This window comes from Staurois parvus, unplaced genomic scaffold, assembly GCF_062004578.1.
Source record: "Staurois parvus isolate SC_StPar_1 unplaced genomic scaffold, SC_StPar_1.0 ptg001284l, whole genome shotgun sequence".
Taxonomy (NCBI): domain Eukaryota; kingdom Metazoa; phylum Chordata; class Amphibia; order Anura; family Ranidae; genus Staurois; species Staurois parvus.
The window spans coordinates 398093-423567 of NW_028319080.1; the positions used below are offsets into that span (position 1 = coordinate 398093).

Genomic DNA, 25475 nt, shown 5'->3' on the forward strand with positions numbered 1-25475 from the left:
AGTTAAATGGTATTAACAATCTGCAGCCGTGTCGCGAACACCTGCCAGGCGTTTGCAGAGTGACACCATAGACTTGAATGGGAGGCTTCAACTCCTTCTGACTCGAAACGAGGCGTCCGTTTTGCCGCGACGCTAACGCTTCCATGTGAACAGCACTGTGTGCTGCCGTGCAGAATTTTCATAGGCGTTTGAGAAGCGTTAAAAACGCTTCCCAAACGCCTGTCTGATGCCTGCTGACAAAGCTAGTGTGAACTGAGCCTAATGCAGGCCATAGATGGGGAGAAAAACGGCAGATTTTTCTTTTAAAAAACAAAAATTCGGTCGTTCAAGCGGCCGACATTACCATCAATGGTAAAAAAAATCGGTCGATTTTCATCCCTTCTACAGCTGGCAAAAAGTGTCCCTGCAGAGAGCTCCGCTATTTCTGACAGTTCTCTGACAGTTCCTTCACTTTTACAGCGGTTGAAACATTGTATCTATTTGTTTCCATTTAGGATACAGATGTTTTTATTCGGAAACAAATAGATACATTGTTGCAACCGCTGTAAATGTCAAAGAACTGTCAGAGAACTGTCAGAAATAGCGGAGCTCTCTGCAGAGACACTTTTTGCTGGAGTGGAATTCTTCTTATTTTCATCCTACTTCTTCTTCTTCTTCTTCTTCATCCTCATCCTCTTCTTCTTCTTCATCCTCATCCTCTTCTTCTTCTTCATCCTCATCCTCATCCTCTTCTTCTTCATCCTCATCCTCTTCTTCTTCATCCTCATCCTCTTCTTCATCCTCTTTTTCTTCTTCATCCTCATCCTCTTCTTCATCCTCTTCTTCATCCTCATCCTCCTCTTCTTCTTCCTCATCCTCTTCTTCTTCTTCATCCTCATCCTCTTCTTCTTCATCCTCATCCTCTTCTTCTACATCCTCATCCTCTTCTTCTTCCTCGTCCTCTTCTTCTTCATCCTCATCCTCTTCTTCATCCTCTTCTTCTTCATCCTCATCCTCCTCTTCTTCTTCCTCATCCTCATCCACTTCTTCTTCATCCTCCTCCTCTTCTTCTTCCTCATCCTCTTCGTCTTCATCCTCATCCTCTTCTTCTTCTTCTTCTAAATCCTCATCCTCTTCTTCTTCATCCTCATCCTCTTCTTCTTCTTCTTCTTCTTCATCCTCATCCTCTTCTTCTTCATCCTCATCCTCTTCTTCTTCTAAATCCTCATCCTCTTCTTCTTCTTCATCCTCATCCTCTTCTTCTTCTTCATCCTCATCCTCTTCTTCTTCTTCATCCTCATCCTCTTCTTCTTCATCCTCATCCTCTTCTTCTTCTTCTTCTTCATCCTAATCCTCTTCTTCTTCTTCTTCTTCCTCTTCCTCATCCTCTTCTTCATCCTCTTCTTCTTCATCCTCTTCTTCATCCTCTTCCTCTTCTTCTTTTTCTTCTTTTTGTCTTCCTCTTGCAGGTCACTGATCATGCGCAGATTTTTTATCGGCAAAAAATCGGCCGATTTGCCCACTAATTGCCGCGAAAATCGGCCGATCGGCAAAATCGGCCGATTTTTTTCCGAACTTTACAGAAAAACTAAAACGGCCAAAATACCGAAAAACGGCCGACCAAATAGCCCACTAACGATCCGAAAATCGGCCGATTTTGCCGATCGGCCGATTTTCGCGGCAATTAGTGGGCAAATCGGCCGATTTTTTTGCCGATAAAAAATCTGCGCATGAGCAGTGACCTGCAAGAGGAAGAGAAAAAGACAAAAAGAAGAAAAAGAAGAAGAGGAAGAGGAAGAGGAAGAGGAAGAAGAAGAAGAAGAAGAATTCCAGTCCAGCAAAAAGTGTCTCTGCAGAGAGCTCCGCTATTTCTTTGACAGTTCCTTGACATTTACAGCGGTTGCAACATTGTATCTATTTGTTTCCGAATAAAAACATCTGTATCCTAAATGGAAACAAATAGATACATTGTTGCAACCTCTATAAATGTCAAGGAACTGTCAGAGAACTGTCAAAGAAATAGCAGAGCTCTCTGCAGGGACACTTTGCCGGCTCTAGACGGGATGAAAATCGGCCGATTTTTTTTTACCATTGATGGTAACGTTGGCCGCTTGAACGACCGATTTTTCGTTTTTTAAAAGAAAAATCTGAAGTTTTTCTCCCCATCTATGGCCTGCATTACACAGTAAAACACACACAGCACACAGTTAACCCTTTGATCGCCCCAGATGTTAACCCTTTCCTGCCCGGTGCCATTAGTACATGTCAGTCCTTTTTATTAGAACTGATCACTTTATTGGTGTCACTGGGGATGTCAGTAACAGTTAGTCAGGTTCCCCCCAGTGTCAGACAACCCGCCGCAGTCCCACTATAAGTTGCTGATCGCAGCCATTAGTATAAAAATTTTTTTTTTTAAATTCCAGATTACAGGTATGTATAATCCATTTGTAAACACATAACTTTCACATAAACCAATTATTTTACACGTTGTTCTGTCTTGGCATCGGTTGTACTTGTGGCGAGATTCGTTTAGACCCAGTCTGTCAGAATGTGTGCAGCAAGTTGAATGATCGCCTTAACAGATAGTTTACTCAATGAATAACAACTTCAGAGGTATTTTCCAATGCTTCTTTATGCTTCAAGGTAACAAAGGTATGAACATAAAAGGTGTTTTCATAGGTAAATTTCCAGTGATGTCACAACTTCCTCACTCTACAGCATCTTGATAACCACTAAACTAAAATGGAGTTACAACAGGAAATGAAGGTGGAAGCAACCAACTAGTCAGAAACAGCAGGGGTGTGTGGATGATACCAAATAACATTATAATATAACATGTAAATAACAACTGCTAAACAGTAAAGCTGCGTGGCAGCACACTCCCCGTCTGGTATCGAGAGATACCACTACACAATTATTTTCTTCCTTTTAAAATACTATTAACATTGCATACAGTAAAATACTATCTAACCTTCTCAAATCTGCAAGTTAGCTATATTAGAGATCTTAAGTGACTCCCTCACATAACACTGAATCAGAATTACTAGAAGCAGGCATAATTAGGACAATCTCAGTGACTGGTCTGAGAAAGGTTTTTGAGTCTCCGTCCTTAACGATCCTGACTTCCACACTTCGGACTCTTCCATCATCACTGGCAATTGCTTTTGTAATAAGTCCAACTGGCCACTGGATCCGGTGAGTTTGCTGGTCTTTTAGCAGGACTAGGTCCCCTTCCTTTAAGTTGGGCTTCTGGGTTTGCCACTTTTTACGTCCTTGGAGAAGTGTGAGGTATTCCTTCCTCCATCTGTCCCAGAAACGATCTGCAAGGTATTGAGCATATCTCCACTGACGTTTATATACGTCCTTTTCATCGAAAATACCTTTTGGCACTGGAATCTGTCCAATCTTCTGGCTCAATAATGTAGCTGGAGTTAAGATAGTCGGAAATTCTGGGTCTGTAGATACGGCAGTCAATGGTCTTGAGTTGATTACTGCTGCGACCTCAGCAAGGAATGTGGTGAGCACCTCATGAGTAAGGCGTGAAGAACTCACGTCAAGCAACATTGAGTCCAGTATGCGCCTTGCCATCCCAATCATGCGTTCCCATGCTCCGCCCATGTGCGAAGAGTGTGGTGGGTTGAATTTCCATACGCAGCCTTGATCACTCAAATAATTTCCAACTTGTTGTTGGTCTATCTGTAACTCTCTGCAAGCACCAATGAAATTAGTTCCACAATCTGATCTCAACAACTTCACAGGACCTCTTAGAGCAAGAAATCTCCTTAGAGCATTGATAAAACTTGAAGTGTCCATTGACTCAATCACTTCGATATGTACAGCTCTTACATTTAAGCAAGTGAACATTACAGCCCATCTTTTGCTGTTGACTTCACCACCACGAGTTCTTCTGGCCATTACTATCCATGGTCCAAACACATCGATTCCAACATATGTAAAGGGTGCATCTTCACTCAGTCTGTCTGCGGGTAGGTCAGCCATCTGTTGATACTGCTGTCTACCTCTTAACTTCTGACATTTGACACAGTTATGAATAATCGTGGCTATTTGTCTTTTCACTCCAATTATCCAGAACCCTGCAACTCTGATGGCACCTTCAGTGTAGTGTCTTCCTTGATGTCTGACTCTCTCATGGTAATGCCAGATAATCAAGGTTGCCAAATGGTGGTTTCTTGGTACTATCAAAGGGTTCTGTTCCCTTCTTAGCAGGCTTGACTTATTCAGTCGTCCCCCAACTCTAAGCATGTCTTCATTGTCGATTATTGGGTTCAGTTTGAATAGTGGGCTACCCTTTGAGACTGGTCTATTGCCTCTCAAACACTTAATCTCTTCTGCAAAGACTTCTTCTTGCACACGACGTATGATGAATAACTCCGCCTTTTCATACTCTAACGCATTGGGTGACTCCTTGCAGGTGTGCCATCCATGACAAGATGATGTCTGGTTGGACTTGCGGAAAATCTGTGCAATATGACTCAGTCTTGCTATAGTCTTCACCAATCTTTTCCAAGAAGAGAAACGTTCAAAACGTCTTACCTCCAAGTTTCTTCTTGAGCAGATGTTAGAACTCAATGTTATAACTTCAGGGCGGATTTCCTGATCAGTGTCTGGATCCACCAGGTAGAAATCGATATCCTCTTCTGAGTTTGTAGAAGACTGATCTGTTAAAAACTTGGGTCCTGTAAACCAAATGGTTTGCGTGAGGACAACTGCTGGCACTGACCTCGTGGCAATGTCAGCGGGATTCAAACCAGTCGGGACATAGTTCCATTGTTCAGGTCTACTGATTTTTCTTATTCGTTCTACCCTGTTAGCCACGTACACATAGAACCTTCTTACACTGTTGCATATGTAGCCAAGTACGACCTTGCTGTCAGTGTAGTACTTAACCTGATCAATTTCAGTGTCCATTTCATTTTTCAGGAATTCTGCAACTTCAACAGCTAGGGTTGCTCCACACAATTCTAATCTTGGAATAGTGTGAGCCGGTTTTGGAGCTAACTTGGCTCTTCCTAGAAGAAACCCGACATGGGATCTCCCGGAGGGATCTATGATCTTGAGATAAGCCACGGCCGCTATAGCCTCAGTGGACGCATCACAAAAGATATGAATCTCTTTCCTCTGACTTCTTGAAGTTGAAGTAGGTGAATAGCAGCGTGGGATATTAAGTTCTTCCAATACTTTCAAGGAGTCTCTCCATTTCTCCCATTTAGGTAGTAGGTCTACTGGTAGAGGGGCATCCCAATCTGTCACTCTCTCAGTAAGCTGACGAAGTATGGATCTCCCTTGGACGGTAACTGGAGTCACAAAGCCTAGGGGATCGTAAAGGCTGTTGACAGTTGACAGGATTCCTCGTCTGGTAAATGGCTTCTTGGTGTCAGAGACCTGAAACGTGAATGCATCTGAAGTTACATTCCAGAGAAGACCGAGACTCCTTTGCGTGGGTAGGGCATCTACTCCCAAATCCAAATCCTTCAAATCTTTAGCATGATCTTCTGGATTAAAAGCCTTCATTACTTCACTGCTATTAGATGCGATCTTATGAAGCCTTAAGTTAGCAGTCAACAGGAGCTGTTGAGTTCCTTTTATCAGATTGATGGCTTCTTCAGGTGTTGGGAAAGATTTCAGACCATCATCTACATAGAAATCTCTCTCAATGAATTGCCTGGTGGCAAATCCAAATTCCTTTTCACCTTCCTGTGCTGTTCTTCTCAGTCCATAAGTTGCCACGGCAGGAGATGGACTATTGCCAAAGACATGGACTCTCATGCGATAATCTATCACCTGATCATTAATGTCATTGTTGCGGTGCCACAAGAATCTGAGATAATTTCTGTGGTCTTCTTTGACTATGAAACAGTGGAACATCTGTTGGATGTCAGCTGTCACGGCAATGGGTTCCTTCCTGAACCGTATCAACACTCCTACAAGGTTGTTCGTTAGATTTGGACCTGTTAGAAGAACGTTGTTTAAAGAAGTTCCCTTGAACTGAGCGCTTGAGTCGAAGACGATTATGATTTGCTTCGGTTTACGAGGATGGTAGACTCCAAAGGATGGAAGGTACCAGCATTCTTCGCCTTCTACAAGGTCTGGTGCTGGCTCGGCATGATGGTTATCTAGAATCTTCTGCATGAATGCTAGAAAGTGCTCTTGCATCTCAGGTTTGTTGCGTAGAGTTCTCTGAAGTGCAGCAAATCTGGCTAAAGCTTGTTCTCGATTGTTAGGGAGAGTAAGCCTTGGTACGCGAAAGGGTAATGGAGCTACCCAACTGTTGGAGTTGTCCTTGAAGAACTCTTCATTCATAATCTTGATGAACTCCTTGTCTTCGACCGAAGGAGCAATCTTGTTGTCATCACAAGTAGTCTGGTATACTGCATCACCAAGATCCTTGTGAGAAGTGAGCTTGCAAGTAATGCCTTGGAGTACTTGATATGGAACTTCAGGATTGAAATCAAGTCTTTCCTTCACATAATAGTGCAATGGACATTTCATCGATCGATAGGTGTATGATCCCTCCACATTAGTTTTGTAGGAAGCTACATCCAAGAGCTTGTGAGATTGATCTAAACAAACTTCTCCTATTATCACCCATCCAAGATCAAGTTTCTGGGCATAAGGAGCATCATCTGGACCATTACATAACTCTCTTATTTTATGAACTCTCGGAATGTCTCTCCCTAGAAGAATCAAGATCTTCGCATCCTTGTTAAGTGTAGGAATGCATTTAGCAATGTGTCTCAAATGAGGGTGATGATATGCAACCTCAGGTGTGGGGATCTCTTCTCTGTTGTTCGGTAGTTGATCACATTCGATTAGAGTAGGAAGAGGAAACTCTATGTTCTCATATTCTGAAGCCACTATGAAACCATGGGCTCTTCTTCCAGAAGTATTGACCCTTCCTGCGCATGTCTGCAAGGTATAGGACCAGGCCTCTCCATGAATGTTGAATAAGTCAAAGAATTCTGTACTTGCCAACGAGCGATTGCTCTGATCGTAGAGTATGGCATACATTTTTATGGCATTTTGTGGACATCCTTCAGGAAAAACCCTTACAAGACATATCTTGCTGCAAGACTTGCTATGAAGCCCTTCTCCACACACCTCTGTACATCTTGTGGTTACGGGGTCAGCATGTTGCTCAGTTCTCTCCCCGCCATCATCTGAGGTGGTCTTGGGGTTGCTGCCGGGTGAAGGTTTCCTTTTGAACAGGTCTGCATGGAGTGCGTCCACATGCCTCGCACTGTTGCACAGGGAACATCTTATGGCAATCTTACAGTCTCTAGCGAAATGATCAGAGGATGCACAACACTTGAAACAGATATTATGTTCTTTGAGAAATGTCTTGCGTTCTTCAATAGGCTTGTCCTTAAATGCACGACATTTGGAGAGAGAATGTGGTGCATTATGAATGGGACACTGTTGATCAAGCTTGCTTGCCTTGGTATCTTGTAATTTAATGTCTGTAGCCAAGACGTTGGATGTGATAGCGGTCTTCCTCACGGCAATAGGATGCCTTAAGTCCCTGAATTTACTGTTGGTGGCAATACCCTTTGAAGTAGTTGAAGGTAAGATGGTTGTATCTGGATACAGGAAGCTTGGGTCATTCTTGGTTCTTGCGATCTTCCTGACGAACTCTGCAAAATAAGAAAAGGGGGGAAAGGAAACATGGTGTTCATATTTATACTTCGATCCTACGCTAGTCCACTCTCCCTGGAGATAACTAGGCAACTTTGCTACAATAGGATTTACGCCCTGAGCAGTGTCTAAATAGCTAAGACCTGGCAAACTAGGATCTGACTTAGCAATTTCAAGTTCATGAAGGAGGTCACCTAACTCTCTAAGCCTATGATTGTCCTTAACAGAGATCTTAGGAAAGTCTTTTAGTCTCTGGAATAAGGCAGATTCAATGACTTCGGGGCTCCCATAGTCTTGTTCCAGACGTTCCCAGGCAGCATTGAGGCCTGCTTCAAAGTTATAAATGTAGACAGATTTAAGTCTCTTTACTTGTTCTGAAGATTGACGCCCCAACCACCTTATTAGTAAGTCAAGTTCTGCTTGAGGTTCAATGTCCAAGTTCTTAGTTACCGCCTTAAATGTAGATCTCCAACTCCTATAGTTCTCTGGGTGGTCGTCGAATCTAGACAGTCCAGTAGTAATTAACTCTCGCCGAATCATGTACTTGCTGAACTCTGCAATATCAACCCTTTCAGTTTTTACATCCACAGGTGATACTGATGGTGCACCATCTTGGATCATGGTTGGTATCTGATGCTGGCTGATAGGTAGAGAGAAAGGTATTGCAGATGGGTTCAATCCAGGTAAGGGTCTGGTGTCTGAAGATCTTTGTGCGTTTGAAGTTGAAGTTAACTGTATTAAAGGAGGTATAGAGTTCACTCTGTAGTCTTCTGTTGTGCCCTTGTAATCTCTATTCACATATGTTTGTGGTGGCACATGAGCTGGATAGGTTGGTACACTTAATTTTGTGGCACGTGGTAGTTGTGGAGTGTCTCTGTTGGAAGGTGCGTCTGGTTGGTCAGCTTGCTTTGATGACATGTTGCCTTCTGATTGACTTGCTGGATGATTATGGGAAGAATCTCCAACTGTAGGTGGAACTGTATCATCGTGGTTCTGGGTTAAGACAAACTGTAGGGTCCTTTCAACAGGGTCTTGACAAGCAGCCAAGCTGGGACAATATGCTCCTTCTTCTTCTAAAAGGGCTTGTTCCAAGACGGATAATTCCGCTAAGGCTACTTCCTTTTCTCTATTCTTCTGAAGGATTTCTAGCTGAGCCTCTGATTCTGCTTGTATGCGTTTAGCTTCTGCTTCCTTGCATTTAGCTTCTGCCTTGAAGGCTGCTTCTCTTTCAGAACAGGTGGCTTGAACCTGGGCTACTGCAACCTTTTGGCGAGCTTTGAGTATTTGGTCGCTCAATGTTGACCTTACAGAGCAGGACCGCAATGACTTAGAAGATGATTTATGATATGAGCGGGCAGATCTATTTGATTTTCCTGAGTGTCTGGAAGAAGCAGATATACAGGATGTAGTTTCATGTAGTTGTGCTAATCTACCCTCTATCTGTGTCTTTGCTTCAATATAAGTGATATAAAAGTAAAGTGCAGCGCTGAAGAAAACATAAAACAAAATGAAATAAACGCACATAAAGTCAATAAAAATAAGTCCGCAAAAAAATATGAGGCAGGGGGGAAGGGGAAGGCCCTAGGCCAAAAAAAGTCTCAAAAAGGAAGGACGACTTCAAATGCCCATATACACTGATCAAAGATGTATATACTGCGGTAGAGATGGAGTTTGAAGATGTAGTCAGGGAACAGAGGTAGATGCAATCCCCGGATCAGTGAAGATCCCCAGATCAAGGAAGCAAGCGTTCCACAAGACAGCAAGGAAGCAGTCACAGCTCCACCATAGAGAAACACCACTCCTTCACTTCATATCAGCTGCATCTAAGAGGAGATACTCCTCATAAAAAGAAAAGCCCATGGTGAGGTACATTTAAAAAGCATTTATTAAATAAAACAGGATGCATCCAGAGTATATATATGAAAATGCACACCGCTAGTGAATAAACATGAAAAACTAGCAATGGAGGCGGAACAGGACTAACCGTCCTGTCAGATGTAGTGGCCGCCGGAGCTCCCCAGTGCTCCGACGGCGTGGCGTCAAGGCGTGCGCAGGTTCCTCCTTACGCGTTACGTGCCAAGCACATCCTCAGAGGAAAGAACCGGTTCTTTCCTCTGAGGATGTGCTTGGCACGTAACGCGTAAGGAGGAACCTGCGCACGCCTTGACGCCACGCCGTCGGAGCACTGGGGAGCTCCGGCGGCCACTACATCTGACAGGACGGTTAGTCCTGTTCCGCCTCCATTGCTAGTTTTTCATGTTTATTCACTAGCGGTGTGCATTTTCATATATATACTCTGGATGCATCCTGTTTTATTTAATAAATGCTTTTTAAATGTACCTCACCATGGGCTTTTCTTTTTATGAGGAGTATCTCCTCTTAGATGCAGCTGATATGAAGTGAAGGAGTGGTGTTTCTCTATGGTGGAGCTGTGACTGCTTCCTTGCTGTCTTGTGGAACGCTTGCTTCCTTGATCTGGGGATCTTCACTGATCCGGGGATTGCATCTACCTCTGTTCCCTGACTACATCTTCAAACTCCATCTCTACCGCAGTATATACATCTTTGATCAGTGTATATGGGCATTTGAAGTCGTCCTTCCTTTTTGAGACTTTTTTTGGCCTAGGGCCTTCCCCTTCCCCCCTGCCTCATATTTTTTTGCGGACTTATTTTTATTGACTTTATGTGCGTTTATTTCATTTTGTTTTATGTTTTCTTCAGCGCTGCACTTTACTTTTATATTTATGTGAGGAATCTTTTGGTTGTCCTATGTGTTTCAGCTGCTCGTCCTTTAAAGCGCTCACTTATTTTCTTTGATTTACAATATAAGTGATATGTCTCTGCTTGTCAGTAGCAATAAAGTTCTTTAATTCTAGTGAAGCTTCCTCTACATTGGAATGTGACAAAAGGGAAGAGTACTTTTCAGAAAGTCTTTTATAATTCTCAAATGCCTTCTTAACCCTTGAGAGGGCAGTGTTCAATTGCTCAGAATTGTTGCTAGTTTCATTACTGGCTGTTATACAACTTAAAGTTTTCTCCCATAATGCAGTCAGGTTACTGTATGTCTCTTCCTTACTTGCATCATAAGCCTCCCTTGCCTTCAAAGATGGATGAGGGGCTCTAACAGGACGAGCAGAATGCAGCATGGTGTCTGTTGTATCTTGATTACATGCAGGTGACTCATCAGTGGGATCTCTGACAGACATAATGACAAGTGCTGTAGTTTTAGTGTTTTGCTGGAAATCTGCAGAAGCTCAGCTCTGCAGGTAGTTACTTTTATTTGCAAGCAGGCTGAGCTGAGGAGCTGAATATTTGTAGCAATGAGGCAGCTAGAGCAGCAGCCTGGCTCACACTGGATGCTTCACTCTGTGCACAGACAAGATTACTGTTCTTCATACAGGAGAATGGTTACTCACAGTTCTGAAGCTGCAGAGATGGCTGTGTGATGAATTCTCATGGAGATTTACTGGAAATTTACTATTCTGTCTTGGCATCGGTTGTACTTGTGGCGAGATTCGTTTAGACCCGGTCTGTCAGAATGTGTGCAGCAAGTTGAATGATCGCCTTAACAGATAGTTTACTCAATGAATAACAACTTCAGAGGTATTTTCCAATGCTTCTTTATGCTTCAAGGTAACAAAGGTGTGAACATAAAAGGTGTTTTCATAGGTAAATTTCCAGTGATGTCACAACTCCCTCACTCTACAGCAGTGGTTCTCAACCTTTCTAATGCCGCGACCCCTTAATACAGTTCCTCATGTTGTGGTGACCCCCAACCATAAAATTATTTTCATTGCTACTTCATAACTGTAATTTTGCAGTGGGAGGAGTAGTGCCATGTCATTGGTGTCAGTGAGAGGAGTAGTGCCCCATCACTGATGTCAGTGGGATGAATAGTGCCCCATTGTTGGTGTCAGTGGGAGGAATAGTGCCCCATCGCTGGTGTCAGTGGGAGGAATAGTGCCCCATCGTTGGTGTCAGTGGGAGGAATAGTGCCCCATCGTTGGTGTCAGTGGGAGGAATAGTGCCCCATCGTTGGTGTCAGTGGGAGGAATAGTGCCCCATCGTTGGTGTCAGTGGGAGGAATAGTGCCCCATCGTTGGTGTCAGTGGGAGGAATAGTGCCCCATCGTTGGTGTCAGTGGGAGGAATAGTGCCCCATCGTTGGTGTCAGTGGGAGGAATAGTGCCCCATCGTTGGTGTCAGTGGGAGGAATAGTGCCCCATCGTTGGTGTCAGTGGGAGGAATAGTGCCCCATCGTTGGTGTCAGTGGGAGGAATAGTGCCCCATCGTTGGTGTCAGTGGGAGGAATAGTGCCCCATCGTTGGTGTCAGTGGGAGGAATAGTGCCCCATCGTTGGTGTCAGTGGGAGGAATAGTGCCCCATCGTTGGTGTCAGTGTGGTGGAGGGGAGAATAGTGCCCCATCATTGGGGTCAGGGGGGGGGGGGAAATAGTGTCCCATCGTTGGTGTCAGTGGGGGGAGGAATAGTGCCCCATCATTGGTGTCAGTGGGAGGAATAGTGCCCCATCATTGATGTCAGTGTGGTGGAGGGGAGAATAGTGCCCCATCATTGGGGTCAGGGGGGGGGGGAAATAGTGCCCCATCGTTGGTGTCAGTGGGGGGAAGAATAGTGCCCCATCGTTGGTGTCAGTGGGGGGAAGAATAGTGCCCCATCGTTGGTGTCAGTGGGGGGAAGAATAGTGCCCCATCGTTGGTGTCAGTGGGGGGAAGAATAGTGCCCCATCGTTGGTGTCAGTGGGGGGAGGAATAGTGCCCCATCATTGGTGTCAGTGGGGGGAGGAATAGTGCCCCATCGTTGGTGTCAGTGGGGGGAGGAATAGTGCCCCATCGTTGGTGTCAGTGGGGGGAGGAATAGTGCCCCATCGTTGGTGTCAGTGGGGGGAGGAATAGTGCCCCATCGTTGGTGTCAGTGGGGGGAGGAATAGTGCCCCATCGTTGGTGTCAGTGGGGGGAGGAATAGTGCCCCATCGTTGGTGTCAGTGGGGGGAGGAATAGTGCCCCATCGTTGGTGTCAGTGGGGGGAGGAATAGTGCCCCATCGTTGGTGTCAGTGGGGGGAGGAATAGTGCCCCATCGTTGGTGTCAGTGGGAGGAATAGTGCCCCATCGTTGGTGTCAGTGGGAGGAATAGTGCCCCATCGTTGGTGTCAGTGTGGTGGAGGGGAGAATAGTGCCCCATCATTGGGGTCAGGGGGGGGGGGGGGAAATAGTGTCCCATCGTTGGTGTCAGTGGGGGGAGGAATAGTGCCCCATCATTGGTGTCAGTGGGAGGAATAGTGCCCCATCATTGATGTCAGTGTGGTGGAGGGGAGAATAGTGCCCCATCATTGGGGTCAGGGGGGGGGGGAAATAGTGCCCCATCGTTGGTGTCAGTGGGGGGAAGAATAGTGCCCCATCGTTGGTGTCAGTGGGGGGAAGAATAGTGCCCCATCGTTGGTGTCAGTGGGGGGAAGAATAGTGCCCCATCGTTGGTGTCAGTGGGGGGAAGAATAGTGCCCCATCGTTGGTGTCAGTGGGGGGAAGAATAGTGCCCCATCGTTGGTGTCAGTGGGGGGAGGAATAGTGCCCCATCGTTGGTGTCAGTGGGGGGAGGAATAGTGCCCCATCGTTGGTGTCAGTGGGGGGAGGAATAGTGCCCCATCGTTGGTGTCAGTGGGGGGAGGAATAGTGCCCCATCGTTGGTGTCAGTGGGGGGAGGAATAGTGCCCCATCGTTGGTGTCAGTGGGGGGAGGAATAGTGCCCCATCGTTGGTGTCAGTGGGGGGAGGAATAGTGCCCCATCGTTGGTGTCAGTGGGGGGAGGAGTAGTGCCCCATCGTTGGTGTCAGTGGGGGGAGGAGTAGTGCCCCATCGTTGGTGTCAGTGGGGGGAGGAATAGTGCCCCATCGTTGGTATTAGTGACACAAATGATGGGGCACTATTCCTCCCACTGACACCAATGATACTTACCTTGCTGACCCCTGCTCCAGCCTGGGCTCGCTCTCTCACTTACCTGTCAGCTGTCTTCCTTCTCTGGCCGCTCTCCTCTTCACTCGCTCCCTCGGTCTTCTTTGATGTACGCGCGCTGCCGCTTGGTTCCTCCTCTCCAAGCTCCACCTCCTCGCCGGTGATTGGCCGCCTGTGTGCCTCTCCTGAGCTACAGTTCCGGTGGCCAATCAGCGGCGAGGAGGCGGAGCTGCTGAGCGATCTTGGAGGTGTGGCTGGGTGACAGCAGCGTATCATCCCGCCCACACATCGCCGGAGACTGCAGCGGTGTCTCGGTTCCTAAGACCATCGGAAATATGTGTTTTCCGATGGTCTTAGGCGACCCCTGGGAAATGGTCGTTCGACCCCCAAAGGGGTCGCGACCCCCAGGTTGAGAACCGCTGCTCTACAGCATCTTGATAACCACTAAACTAAAATGGAGTTACAACAGGAAATGAAGGTGGAAGCAACCAACTAGTCAGAAACAGCAGGGGTGTGTGGATGATACCAAATAACATTATAATATAACATGTAAATAACAACTTCTAAACAGTAAAGCTGCGTGGCAGCACACACGTATTGGGATTTTTTTTTAGCAAAGATACGGAGCAGAATACATTTTAGCTTAAATTTATGACGAAATTTGATTTTTTAAAATTTTTTACTGGACATGTTCCATAGCAAAAAGTCAAAAATAATGTTTTTTTTGTTGGTCTTTGTTTATAATGCAAAATAATTTAAAAACTGCACAGGCGATCAAATACCACCGAAAGAAAGCTCTACTTGTGGGGGGAAAGGGACATAAATTTAATTTGGGTGCAGTGTTGCATGACTGCACAATTGTCAGTTAAAATAATGCAGCGCCGTGCCGCAAAAAATTCCTGGTCAGGAAGGGGGGGTAAATCCTCTGGAGGGCAAGTGGTTAACAGGCTGCCAGCAGTGGGGCGGGACAGGACCCCCGTGCCCTTCCCCCACAGCAGTGGACCTGGACAGGACCCCCATGCCCTTCCCCCACAGCAGTGAACCTGGACAGGACCTCCGTACCCTTCCCCCACAGCAGTGGATCTGGACAGGACCCCCGTGCCCTTCCCCCACAGCAGTGGACCTGGACAGGACCCCCGTGCCCTTCCCCCACAGCAGTGGACCTGGACAGGACCCCCGTGCCCTTCCCCCACAGCAGTGGACCTGGACAGGACCCCCGTGCCCTTCCCCCACAGCAGTGGACCTGGACAGGACCCCCGTGCCCTTCCCCCACAGCAGTGGACCTGGACAGGACCCCCGTGCCCTTCCCCCACAGCAGTGGACCTGGACAGGACCCCTGTGCCCTTCCCCCACAGCAGTGAACCTGGACAGGACCCCCGTGTCCTCCTCCTGCAGCTAAACCCCGGAGCCCCATACATTGGAGATAAATGTCTAGATTGCTCGGGGGATAAAAATGTAAAGTTTCTTGACTCAGCAAAGTGAATATTGGTAAATAAATGGAATCTGTGTTCACTTCAATCAACCAATCGTGTGTGAGCAACTATTCTGTTTTTACCTTTTTTTTTTGTAAGTGAACACAGGACACACATTGCAGAGTGAGGGGAAGAATTTCCTCCATGCACAGCTGACTTCCTGTCTGGGGACTCCATAGAGAAGTATGGAGAGGTGTCCCCTGTCAGGTCTGCTATATGTATTGACAGATGGAGGCTTCACCAGAAATGACACAGACAGGTCCTCCCAGCAGATGTATACGGCCTCATTTACACAGGCGGGTGTGTTGCTCAGCAGTGCAGTGACATGCAGTACATCCAGTGTACATGGTATATATTTCTGCAATGTTCCGCACATCACGCCAGCAATGCGCTGTTAATGGGGCCCCAGAATACAATTGTTATGTACAGGATGTGTCCAGCAGTGAGCTGTGTACTCCAATGCAGAAGGCAGGTCTCCGGACTATGATGGAAGACCCTCCATGTGGGAGATCCCATCCTAGTGACCTTGGACTAACATATCATCTCTGTATATGAGGATTCCCCCTAAATACCACCTGGAAGGAAGATCCATGGGAAGTCCTCGTCTCCCTCCCGGGTCCTTCCTGTCCCTGACCTCCCCGGGCCTCACAATGGATCCCGGTCCCATCAGAGGTCATCCTAGTCCTGTACAGGAGAAGGTTTGTGGGATTTGGGATTCTCAGCTTTCCTGTATATGTGTGATGCAGAGCTGAGTGTGGGGGAGGGGCGGGCGCCCCGGTGTCGGTACATTGTAGTAGAAGGTCCTCTGTATAGAGGAGATGTCCGTTCTCTTCCTGGGTTCCCGGTGTAGATACCATCCTACCGCTACACCGGCTCACATCTCCCTCTTCTCTCTGCAGGGATCCATATCTACCAGTGGATGTACGGCTGTGAGCTGAGAGATGACGGCACCACTGCGGGGTATCAGCAGCACGGATATGATGGCAGAGAATTCATGTCTCTGGACACACAGAGAGGGATCTGGATCCCGACCATGAATGAGGCTCAGATCACCACACAGAGATGGAACAGTCCGGAGGAGAGATGGGGGGAGAGACAGAAGAATTATCTGGAGAATGAATGTATAGAGTTCCTGAAGAAACACATCAACAATGGGAGAGAAGATCTGGAGTGGAGAGGTGACCACACTACATACATCATACATGTTACATCTACACACCGCACTACATACATCATACATGTTACATCTACACACCGCACTACATACATCATATATGTTACATCTACACACCGCACTACATACATCATATATGTTACATCTACACCCCATATATACACACCGCACTACATACATCATATATGTTACATCTACACGCCGTATATACAAACCACACTACATACATCATATATGTTACATCTACACGCCGTATATACACACCGCACTACATACATCATATATGTTACATCTACACGTCGTATATACACACCGCACTACATACATCATATATGTTACATCTACACGCCGTATATACACACCGCACTACATACATCACATATGTTACATCTACACGCCGTATATATACACACCGCACTACATACATCACATATGTTACATCTACACGCCGTATATATACACACCGCACTACATACATCACATATGTTACATCTACATGCCCGTATATACACACCACACTACATACATCATATATGTTACATCTACACACCGTAAATACACACCGCACTACATACATCATATATGTCACATCTACACGCCGTAAATACACACCGCACTACATACATCATATATGTCACATCTACACGCCGTATATACACACCGCACTTCATACATCATATATGTTACATCTACACGCCGTATATACACACCGCACTACATACATCATATATGTTACATCTATACGCCGTATATACACACCGCACTACATACATCATATATGTTACATCTACACGCTGTATATACACACCGCACTGTATACACACTCTATATACTTTCTGCATACAGTACACATACTACACTGTGCAGACACGGCTCTATGTACACGGCTGTATGTAGTCACACCACATGGTATACACGCCATGCACCAGAGACATACTGTATAAGGCATGGCTCACATCTGTGCGGTTTTAGTGCGTTTTGAAGAAACACACTACAGTGGATATAACATGATTTCCTATGGGACACGTTCACATCCATGTGTTTGTCATCCGCAGCATTGTTGGGAGGGGTCAGGGACACGTGTGGTTTTGATGCGTTTTCAATGCATTTCAGGCCTGTATCACACTAATTCAGTTTGCACTTTGCCCATTTTGCAGCGTTTTGTGTTTTTGCACGCTTGTTTTTGTCATGTTGTCTGAAACTGTTTGCAATTTTTTTTGCCAACTTCTTGCTGGGCAGATTAAAAACGCATCAAAAACGCAATATGTGTGTGTTTTTGATGCGGTTTGTGATTTTTGAATTTTATTTTTTGGACAACTTGTTGCTGGGCAGATTAAAAATGCATAAAAAATGCAACACTTGTGCGTTTTTAATGTGGTTTGTGATTTTTGAAAAAAATTTCTCCAACTTGTTGCTGGACGGATTAAAGCGCATCAAAACCACAACATGTGTGTGTTTTTGATGTGTTTTGTGCAAAAGCAAACTGCATTGGTTTGAAACAGGCCCGGAATGCGTTTTCAATGCGTTTCAGGCCTGTTTCACACCAATACAGTTTGCTTTTGTCCGTTTTGCAGTGCGTTTTTTTTACGTGTGTCTTTGATGCATTTTCTGATGCGGTTTGCGATTTTTCAATTTTTTTTTGGCCAGCTTGTTGCTGGGCAAATTAATGCAAAACGCATCAAAAACGCAACACGTGTGCATTTTTGATGCGGTTTGCGATTTTTATAAAAAAAAATTTTGGCCAACTTGTTGCTGGGCAGATTAAAAACACAAAATGTATAAAAAACGCAGCACATGTGTTTGTAATTTATTAACATTTTTGGGGCCAACTTGTTGCTGGGCAGATTAGAAAAGCAATACTCATCAAACGTGTAACACTTTGTGCACTTGTGGTGTATTTTCTGATGCAGTTTGCCATTTTTGAAAATTTTTTGGGCCAACTTGTTGCTGGGCAGATAAAAAACGCAACACATGTGCGTTTTTGATGCGTTGTGTGAATTTTTTTTTTTTTTCTGCCCGTGTTGCTGAGTAGATTAAAAATGCAAAATGCATCGAAAAAGCAACACGTGTGTATTTGATGTGTTTTCAATGCATTTCAAACCTTTCATACACCAATGCAGTTTGCTGATGTCTGTTTTGCAGTGCGTTTTTTGCACGTGTGTTTTTGTCGTGTTGTTTGATGCTGTTTGCTTATTTTCTTCTTTTTTTTTGCCCAACTTGACATGTAAAAGTTATTGTAACGGACATGTAAGATTTGAGTGGAAATATGGAATCATAGCCATGACAGGTTGAGTAGATTAAATTAGGTCAGGCCCTTTCATTACAAAGGTGTGTGCAGGAACAGTCTGGTCATTAAGGATGTACATTGAGCCCCTGGGCAGTAGGGAAATGAATAGAAGGTACAAATGGTCTGGGATCAGATGTGTATGTATACACAATAGGCCTTACAGACCCAATCATCAATTAGCATTAATGAGTCTAAAGCCAGGTTCCTGGAGGTGACACCTTTTGTGTTTCAATCAGGTTATCACCTTCTGAGGAAAACCAGTGACAGCAGACAGACAGTCTGCCTTTTGTGGAAAGCTCTATAAGTAATATTCACATCAAAGAAGTATGTTTAATCTCTTATAAAAGATGAAATATTAGTTGCAGAGATATGAACAAGCTTCCTTTGTGCAGGGCATTCTGTACACTACATTTACATATATGAATCATATTTGTGGCTTGGGGAGAAAGCCAGGAAAATGCATGGAATGATTAGATGACGCGGGGGTGCGACAGTCAGATGGTGTTTGGTACTGTTGCGATCGGGCTGATGCGCTGGTGTCAGAAATCCAATCCCCGAATTGGTGTTCAGGCCAGTCTCGGCCCAATTGAACTTGGGCAGGTCCATACACAGTACCTCTTGTGGGCAGGTCAGGACCACCTCCCCCAGAGTCAATTGGCCGAAGACTAATGTCCCGCCCATGTCGCCATAAATTGAACGCACGGACATTTGGACATCTGTGATCTGTACAGAGCTGGTTCGATTGACCAATGGATTGCTAAGTTTCTGGCTTGCTCCAGCCGCAGGGTAAAGTGTTATTCTGTCTTTTTATTCCCTTTTATTTTATAGTAATTAGTCATTTGTGTGTCTTCTTATATCTTTTGTATTTTCTGTAACTTGTTATATTTTGTACATATTTTATGCACTGCCCACTTTGGGAAATTAAATCTTAAAATTAATTAGTGACTTCTGTGTATTTAAGCACGTGCTCATATCTTCGGAGAGACTAGATTGGAGAGATTAGATTGGGTTATATTGTATTGTATTTTGGTGCCTTTAAAACGCTCGGTTAAGCTCATTGCCAATCTGTATGCAACTGCACTGTGTGTGGGCAGATTGTACGCAGATTGCAAAGGTATCAGATCTGCCAGACGGAGATCTGTGTGTGTGGGGTGTCTTAACAGACCTTTCTGCGGATAAACTGTTGGGTGGTGGCAGGCTACCTTTGTGGTGCGTCTGGTGTGGGGGTGCGTGGACAGTGGAAGGGTTATCAACACCGGGGTTCAAGCTAGGATAGCTGAAGGGACCTTTAGAAGGGTGTGTGATTACTAAGCTGGTCCTCAACTCTAATCAGGGCACCAGGTTGTATGTAAGATCGTATCTGCCAGTGTGTGGTCAACCAGCTGGATTGGAGTGGAGTCTCCATCTGGTGGTGGCCAGAGGTAGTGCGGGCTGTGAAAAGGTATCACGGCTGATCTTATATACGGTTTGAGATATTTAAGTGTAAATCCCCTTTATTATCCCCTCTTTACCACCCTGTCGCAGCCGCACGCGTGTGTCACGGTTAGCTAGTCGCTGTGGGCGTGGCGTGTGGTGGACACGTGACAGGGTGATCGTTTAACGGAATCCTTGACAGTATGCGTTTTCTGATGCAGTTTGTGATTTTTGAAAATGTTTTTGGCCAACTTGTCTCTGGGCTCTTTTTTCGTCAACTTGATAAAAAACGCAACATGTGTGCATTTCTTATTGATCTTTTGATGCGGTTTGTGTTTTTTTTTTTTTTTTTTTTTTTTTTACCAACTTGTTGCTGGGCAGATTAAAAACGCAATACATTGGAAATGCAAAACTCAACTTGTGCGTATTTGATGTGTTATTGCTGCGTTTTCAATGAATTTCAGGCCTTTTATACACCAATGCAGTTTGCTTTTATCCGTTTTGCAGTGCGTTTTTGTCATGTTGTTTGATGCTGTTTGCTTATTTTAATTTTTTTCCCCAACTTGTTGTTGGGCAGATTAAAAATGCAAAACGCATCAAAAACGCAACATGTACACGTTTTCTGATTTTTGAAAAATTTTTTGGCCAACTTGTCTCTGGATAGATTAAAAACGCATCAAAAACGCAACACGTGTGCGTTTTTGTTGCAATTTAAATGCAATTCAGGCCTGTTTCATACCAATGCAGTTTGTGCTTTGCCTATTTTGCAGTGTTCTTTGCGTTTTCTGGTGCGGTTTGTGATTTTTTAATTTTAATTTTTTGGCCAACTTGTTGCTGAACAGATTAAAAATGCATCAAAAACGCAATATGTGTACGTTTTTGATGCTTTTTCTGCTGCGGTTTGCGATTTTTAAATAATTTTTTGCCAAATTGTTGCTGGGCAGATTAAAAACGCATATAAAACGCAGTGTGTGCACATTTTTGATGCATTTTCAATACATTTCAGGCCTTTCTCACACCAATGCAGTTTGTGCTTTGCCTATTTTGCATTTTTTTTTTTTTGCATTTTTGATGCATTTTCTGATGCAGTTTATGATTTTTGAATTTTATTTTTCTGTCCAACTGGTTGCTGAGCAGATTAAAAACACATCAAGAATTCATTTTTGATGTGTTTTCTGATGCGTTTTGCGATTTTTGAGTTTTAGTTCTTTTTTGATTAACTTGTTGCTGGGTAGATTAAAAAAATGCAGACCGCATCAAAAACGCAACACTTGTGCATTTTTGATTGGTTTGTGCTCCGTCCTCCTAGCAGGGATGTGCTGGATTGTGTGTCCCTGCAAAGCAAGAAATAAAATACAGCACATCCCTTAGCAGTGTACACATGAACACGGGTTAGGCACACATTTAACCCTTTGATTGCCTTAGATGTTTAACCCCTTCCCAGTCAGTGTCATTAGTACTGTGTCAGTCTGTATTTTTAGCACTGATCACTGATTTCCACAAAGTGTCAGTTAGTGTCAGATTGTCCGCCGTAATATCGCAGTCCCACTATAAGTCGCTGATGGCCTCCATTACTAGTATAGAAATAAATACAAATCCCAGTATATATCCCATAGTTTGTACACTAAAACTAGAACACTAAACCAACCAATGTCAGCTTATTGGGATCTTTTATCAGAAATATGGAGCAGAATACATTTCGGCCTAAATTCATGAAGAAATTAGATTTTTAAATTTTTTATTGGATATGTGTTATTGCAGAAAGTAAAAAATATTGGGTTTGTTTGTTTTTCTTTTTTTTGCAAAACTGTCAGTCTAATTTTGTTTATAGCACAATAATAAAAACAAAGAGGTGATCAAATACCACCAAAAGAAAGCGCCATTTGTGGGAAAAGACATACATTTCCTTTGGGTGCAGCGTTGCATGACCGCGCAATTGTCAGTTAAAGTAACGCAGCGCCGTATATCAACAATGTCCTGGTCAGGAAGGGGGGAAATCTCCCGGAGGTGAAGTGGAGAATGAAAACGTAATCAGTGACTTACATGTAGAACAGCGGGCTCCGCTCATTACAGCGGCTGCACAGGGGCCACTCTCTGCACAGCACAACGTGCGCACACATGGAGGACGCCACACGTGTCTGTTAGTGGTGGACATTGTATACAGAGAGAGTCATCCATGTTATGTGTCCACCTACCAGTCTGAGAGGCGGAGGATAGAGGATCCCGCAGCCAATCAGAGAAGGATGTCACAGGTAGAAGTGTCACATCTGTATATTTGCAGGGTGAGAATGTTCTTCTCATCTGTCTGATAACCCGACTCTTGTATATTACTTTGTGGATTGTGGCTGAGAATTTCCTTTGTAATGTTAGTAAATACAATGAATCTTTCTTCATTCCCAGCGACATAAACACAATGCTGTATACAGAGGTGTCCCGGCTCTAGTTCTACAATCCTCTGTACCCCGTATAATAGAGAGTTATGGGGCCGTTCAGACGGGCATGTGGAGCCGTTCTGTAGATCTGCATTTAGCAGCGGAAAGAGCAGAGATGCCTCTGTGGCCGTACAGTGTCTGTGCTGATACCGCGTGTACACATACTAATGATCTTCAACCCCTCGCCCTCCAAAGGATCCCCCCCTTCCTGACCAGGCCATTTTGTGAGATACGGCACTGCCTTACTTTAACTGACAATTGTGCGGTCGTGCACCGCTGCACCCAAATGAAATTTATGTCCTTTTTTCACACAAATTGAGCTTTCTTTTGGTGGTATTTGATCCCCTGTGCGTTTTTTTATTTTTTACACTATTAAAAAAGAAAATAACTGACAATTTTGAGGAAAAAAACAAGATTTTTGACTTTTTGCTATTAAACATGTCCAGTGAAAAAAGTTAAAAAATCTAATTTCATCATAAATTTAGACCAAAATGTATTCTGCTCCATGTCTTTGCTAACAAAAATCCTAATAAGTGTAAATTAATTGGTTCACGTGAAAGTTATAGCGTTTAGAAATGGCGGTATATATATTGGGATTTTAATTTTTTTTTATTTTTACTAGTAATGGCAGCAATCAGCAACTTCTAGAAGGACTGCAGTGGGAATTCTGACACTGGGGGGAACTGACTTGGTGTTACTGACATCTCCAGTGACACCAATACAGTGATCAGTGCTAATAAAAAGCACTGACACTATACTAATGGCACTGGGCAGGAAGGGGTTAACATGTGGGGAGACCAAAGGGTTAACTGTGTGTTTTTTTTTTTTTTTTTAACTATAAGCTGTGTCTGGGTGCCTTACTGTAAGCACACTGCTGTACACAGCCATACAAAGCAGTGTGCACGAGCTGACGGGGAGGATAAATATTATACAAACAGTTCTCCCCCTGTCCAAGATGCTCGGTAATCACTGGGCGCTGGTGAGTAATCACCAGCCAGGACCCGGTGATTGACAGCCGCGGCCGCGAATGGTGGCGCGGGTAGGACACATACGTGCCTCACACACTCCCCCTATCCGAGGATACAAAATCGCATATATATATTTGTGTTTTTGCGCACCCGTGCCGCCCTGTAGCATTATTTCTGCTATAGGGCGGATGGGAAGTGGTTAACCTCCCTAGCGGTCTGATTATGTCTGTATTTCTGTGCTCAAAGCGGTACATTTTTTTGCATGGCAATATGTATTTTTTTTTATTGTAGGCCTGTAATTTTTAGGAATAACTCACTGAAATCTGTCAGAACAAGAGTCTAGCAAACATTTCGGATATGATAAAATTTGAAACTCGAAATCATTATTAAATTGTAATTTATCATAAAAAATAATATAATATTAAATTTAATTCAATAATGTAATCAAACCAAAAACACTGAAATTTGAAATATAGCGCCAAGTTCGCACATCACTGAGCAAAGTCGCAAAATCGTTTTCAGTGTCTGATGAGGAATTTCCCCACAAATCATTATCACTCAATTCTGCAAGTGGTTCTGATTTCCTATCGCTGTTCTCTAGCCGGTCTAAAACCGATTTTGACATAAAGGGACGCTTTTTGGACGCCATGGACATTTCTCAGTTTTCAGGCAGAAAGAACAGTAAAAATACAGGCAGGGCGCCGGACAAAGCACTCGGGACAAAATGTATGTGAAATGGTTTGATACAGGAATGTTATACTATGTGATTTTAGTGAATGTCACTTTTTGTCATTTTCAAATTTCCCACCAGTTCCGTCCCCGTACGTCCCGACACTCGCAGGGGACGGAACCCAGATGACAGATGCCGGCATCTGCCGGAGGACATTACAGGGGACACTGCAGGAGGGACATCGCGGGAGCGCAGGACAAGATCAGTGAAGAACAGATCCCAGAGCAGCGCCGCATGGTAAGCCCGAGTGTAGCTCAGGGTTACCACTTGTGGTACTGAAACTTTACCCCGAGCTACACTCGGGAATACCGCCAGGGGGGTTAACACATTTAAATGCGTGTACATGAGTGTATGTGCACCTAAACGTGTTTAAACACAATGGACATAAATGCGTTCCATGCGATGGATAAATACATTTAAACTGATGTATTTCTGATGTAAGATTCTGCCAGCAGGAACCTGCGGGCCCTTTTGAAAAATGCGCATCTGTGTGAATGAGGCCTAAATACCCCATCATGTTCCAACAAAAGTCATGTCTTCTGTAATATTTCCGGCACATTGTTGGATATTCAAACTGAACACAATGTCATCTTATTTACTAACATTAAAGTATAACGAAATTCAACATTTAGATTTTATTTTGGATAAAGTGAAGATGAATTAGAACCCCTGTCAGGTTTTTATTGCTGTCTGTGTCCCCATTAGGGAGATTCACCCTCTCTAGTTGTCCTGGTGACCATTATCACTGAAAGTGAAAGAAAATCCTCAAATTTTGGGTTGTCACCAGAACAGGAAGAGAGGAGACATCTTGCAATGGGGATGGTAGCTCTGGTGACACCCAGGAATTCCCTCATTATGGGGAGATTTTCTCTGACTTCCTGTATTGGCTATGGGACAGGAAGTGAAGGGAAGTCTCCACAATGGGGCACACATGGCCGGGATAATAACGCTCCCTTACTCTATCCAAATGAAAAATAGTCTTGCCATTAGTTTTTCTTTAACTTTGAAAAATAACCCTTCACTTTCCTGGGTGAACAGCCTGTATACCTTTAATAAATGGATCCCACTAAACTCCACACATTGCTGTGTATACATCCACCATTATAGGGACATCACCATAGTGGGGGGGTAGGTCAGCCTTGGTCTGGGTGTCTGATGTTCTTTCATTTGAATGTAGAGAACATATCAGACGCCATGAAGTATTTTATATTGTTATTTTCTCACCAAGTCCCACATGACAGGACTTTCCTAATCTTTATCCAACTTTCTTGTATTCATTCTGGAATTTCTTCTTCTGGGAGGTTTGTTCATCTCATCCATTATGTCACATTTGGGTGTTTGTGGGAAAAGTCTTCCTGGACTTTTTTTGCAAAGAGTTTATCCAAGGGGTGAAATATTTGTT

At 44.3% G+C, this 25475-nt stretch overlaps 1 protein-coding gene across 2 annotated transcripts in view; it reads left to right on the forward strand.

The window, feature by feature from the left end:
• LOC149437507 (class I histocompatibility antigen, F10 alpha chain-like) overlaps nucleotides 1-25475 on the forward strand; it is an 85294-nt gene that overhangs the window by 33360 nt on the left and 26459 nt on the right. For both annotated transcript variants that reach the window (XM_089660846.1, XM_089660848.1), the window contains exon 3: nucleotides 15969-16247. In XM_089660846.1, the coding sequence (XP_089516972.1) occupies nucleotides 15969-16247 (279 nt within the window). The remainder of the gene's footprint in view (nucleotides 1-15968; nucleotides 16248-25475) is intronic.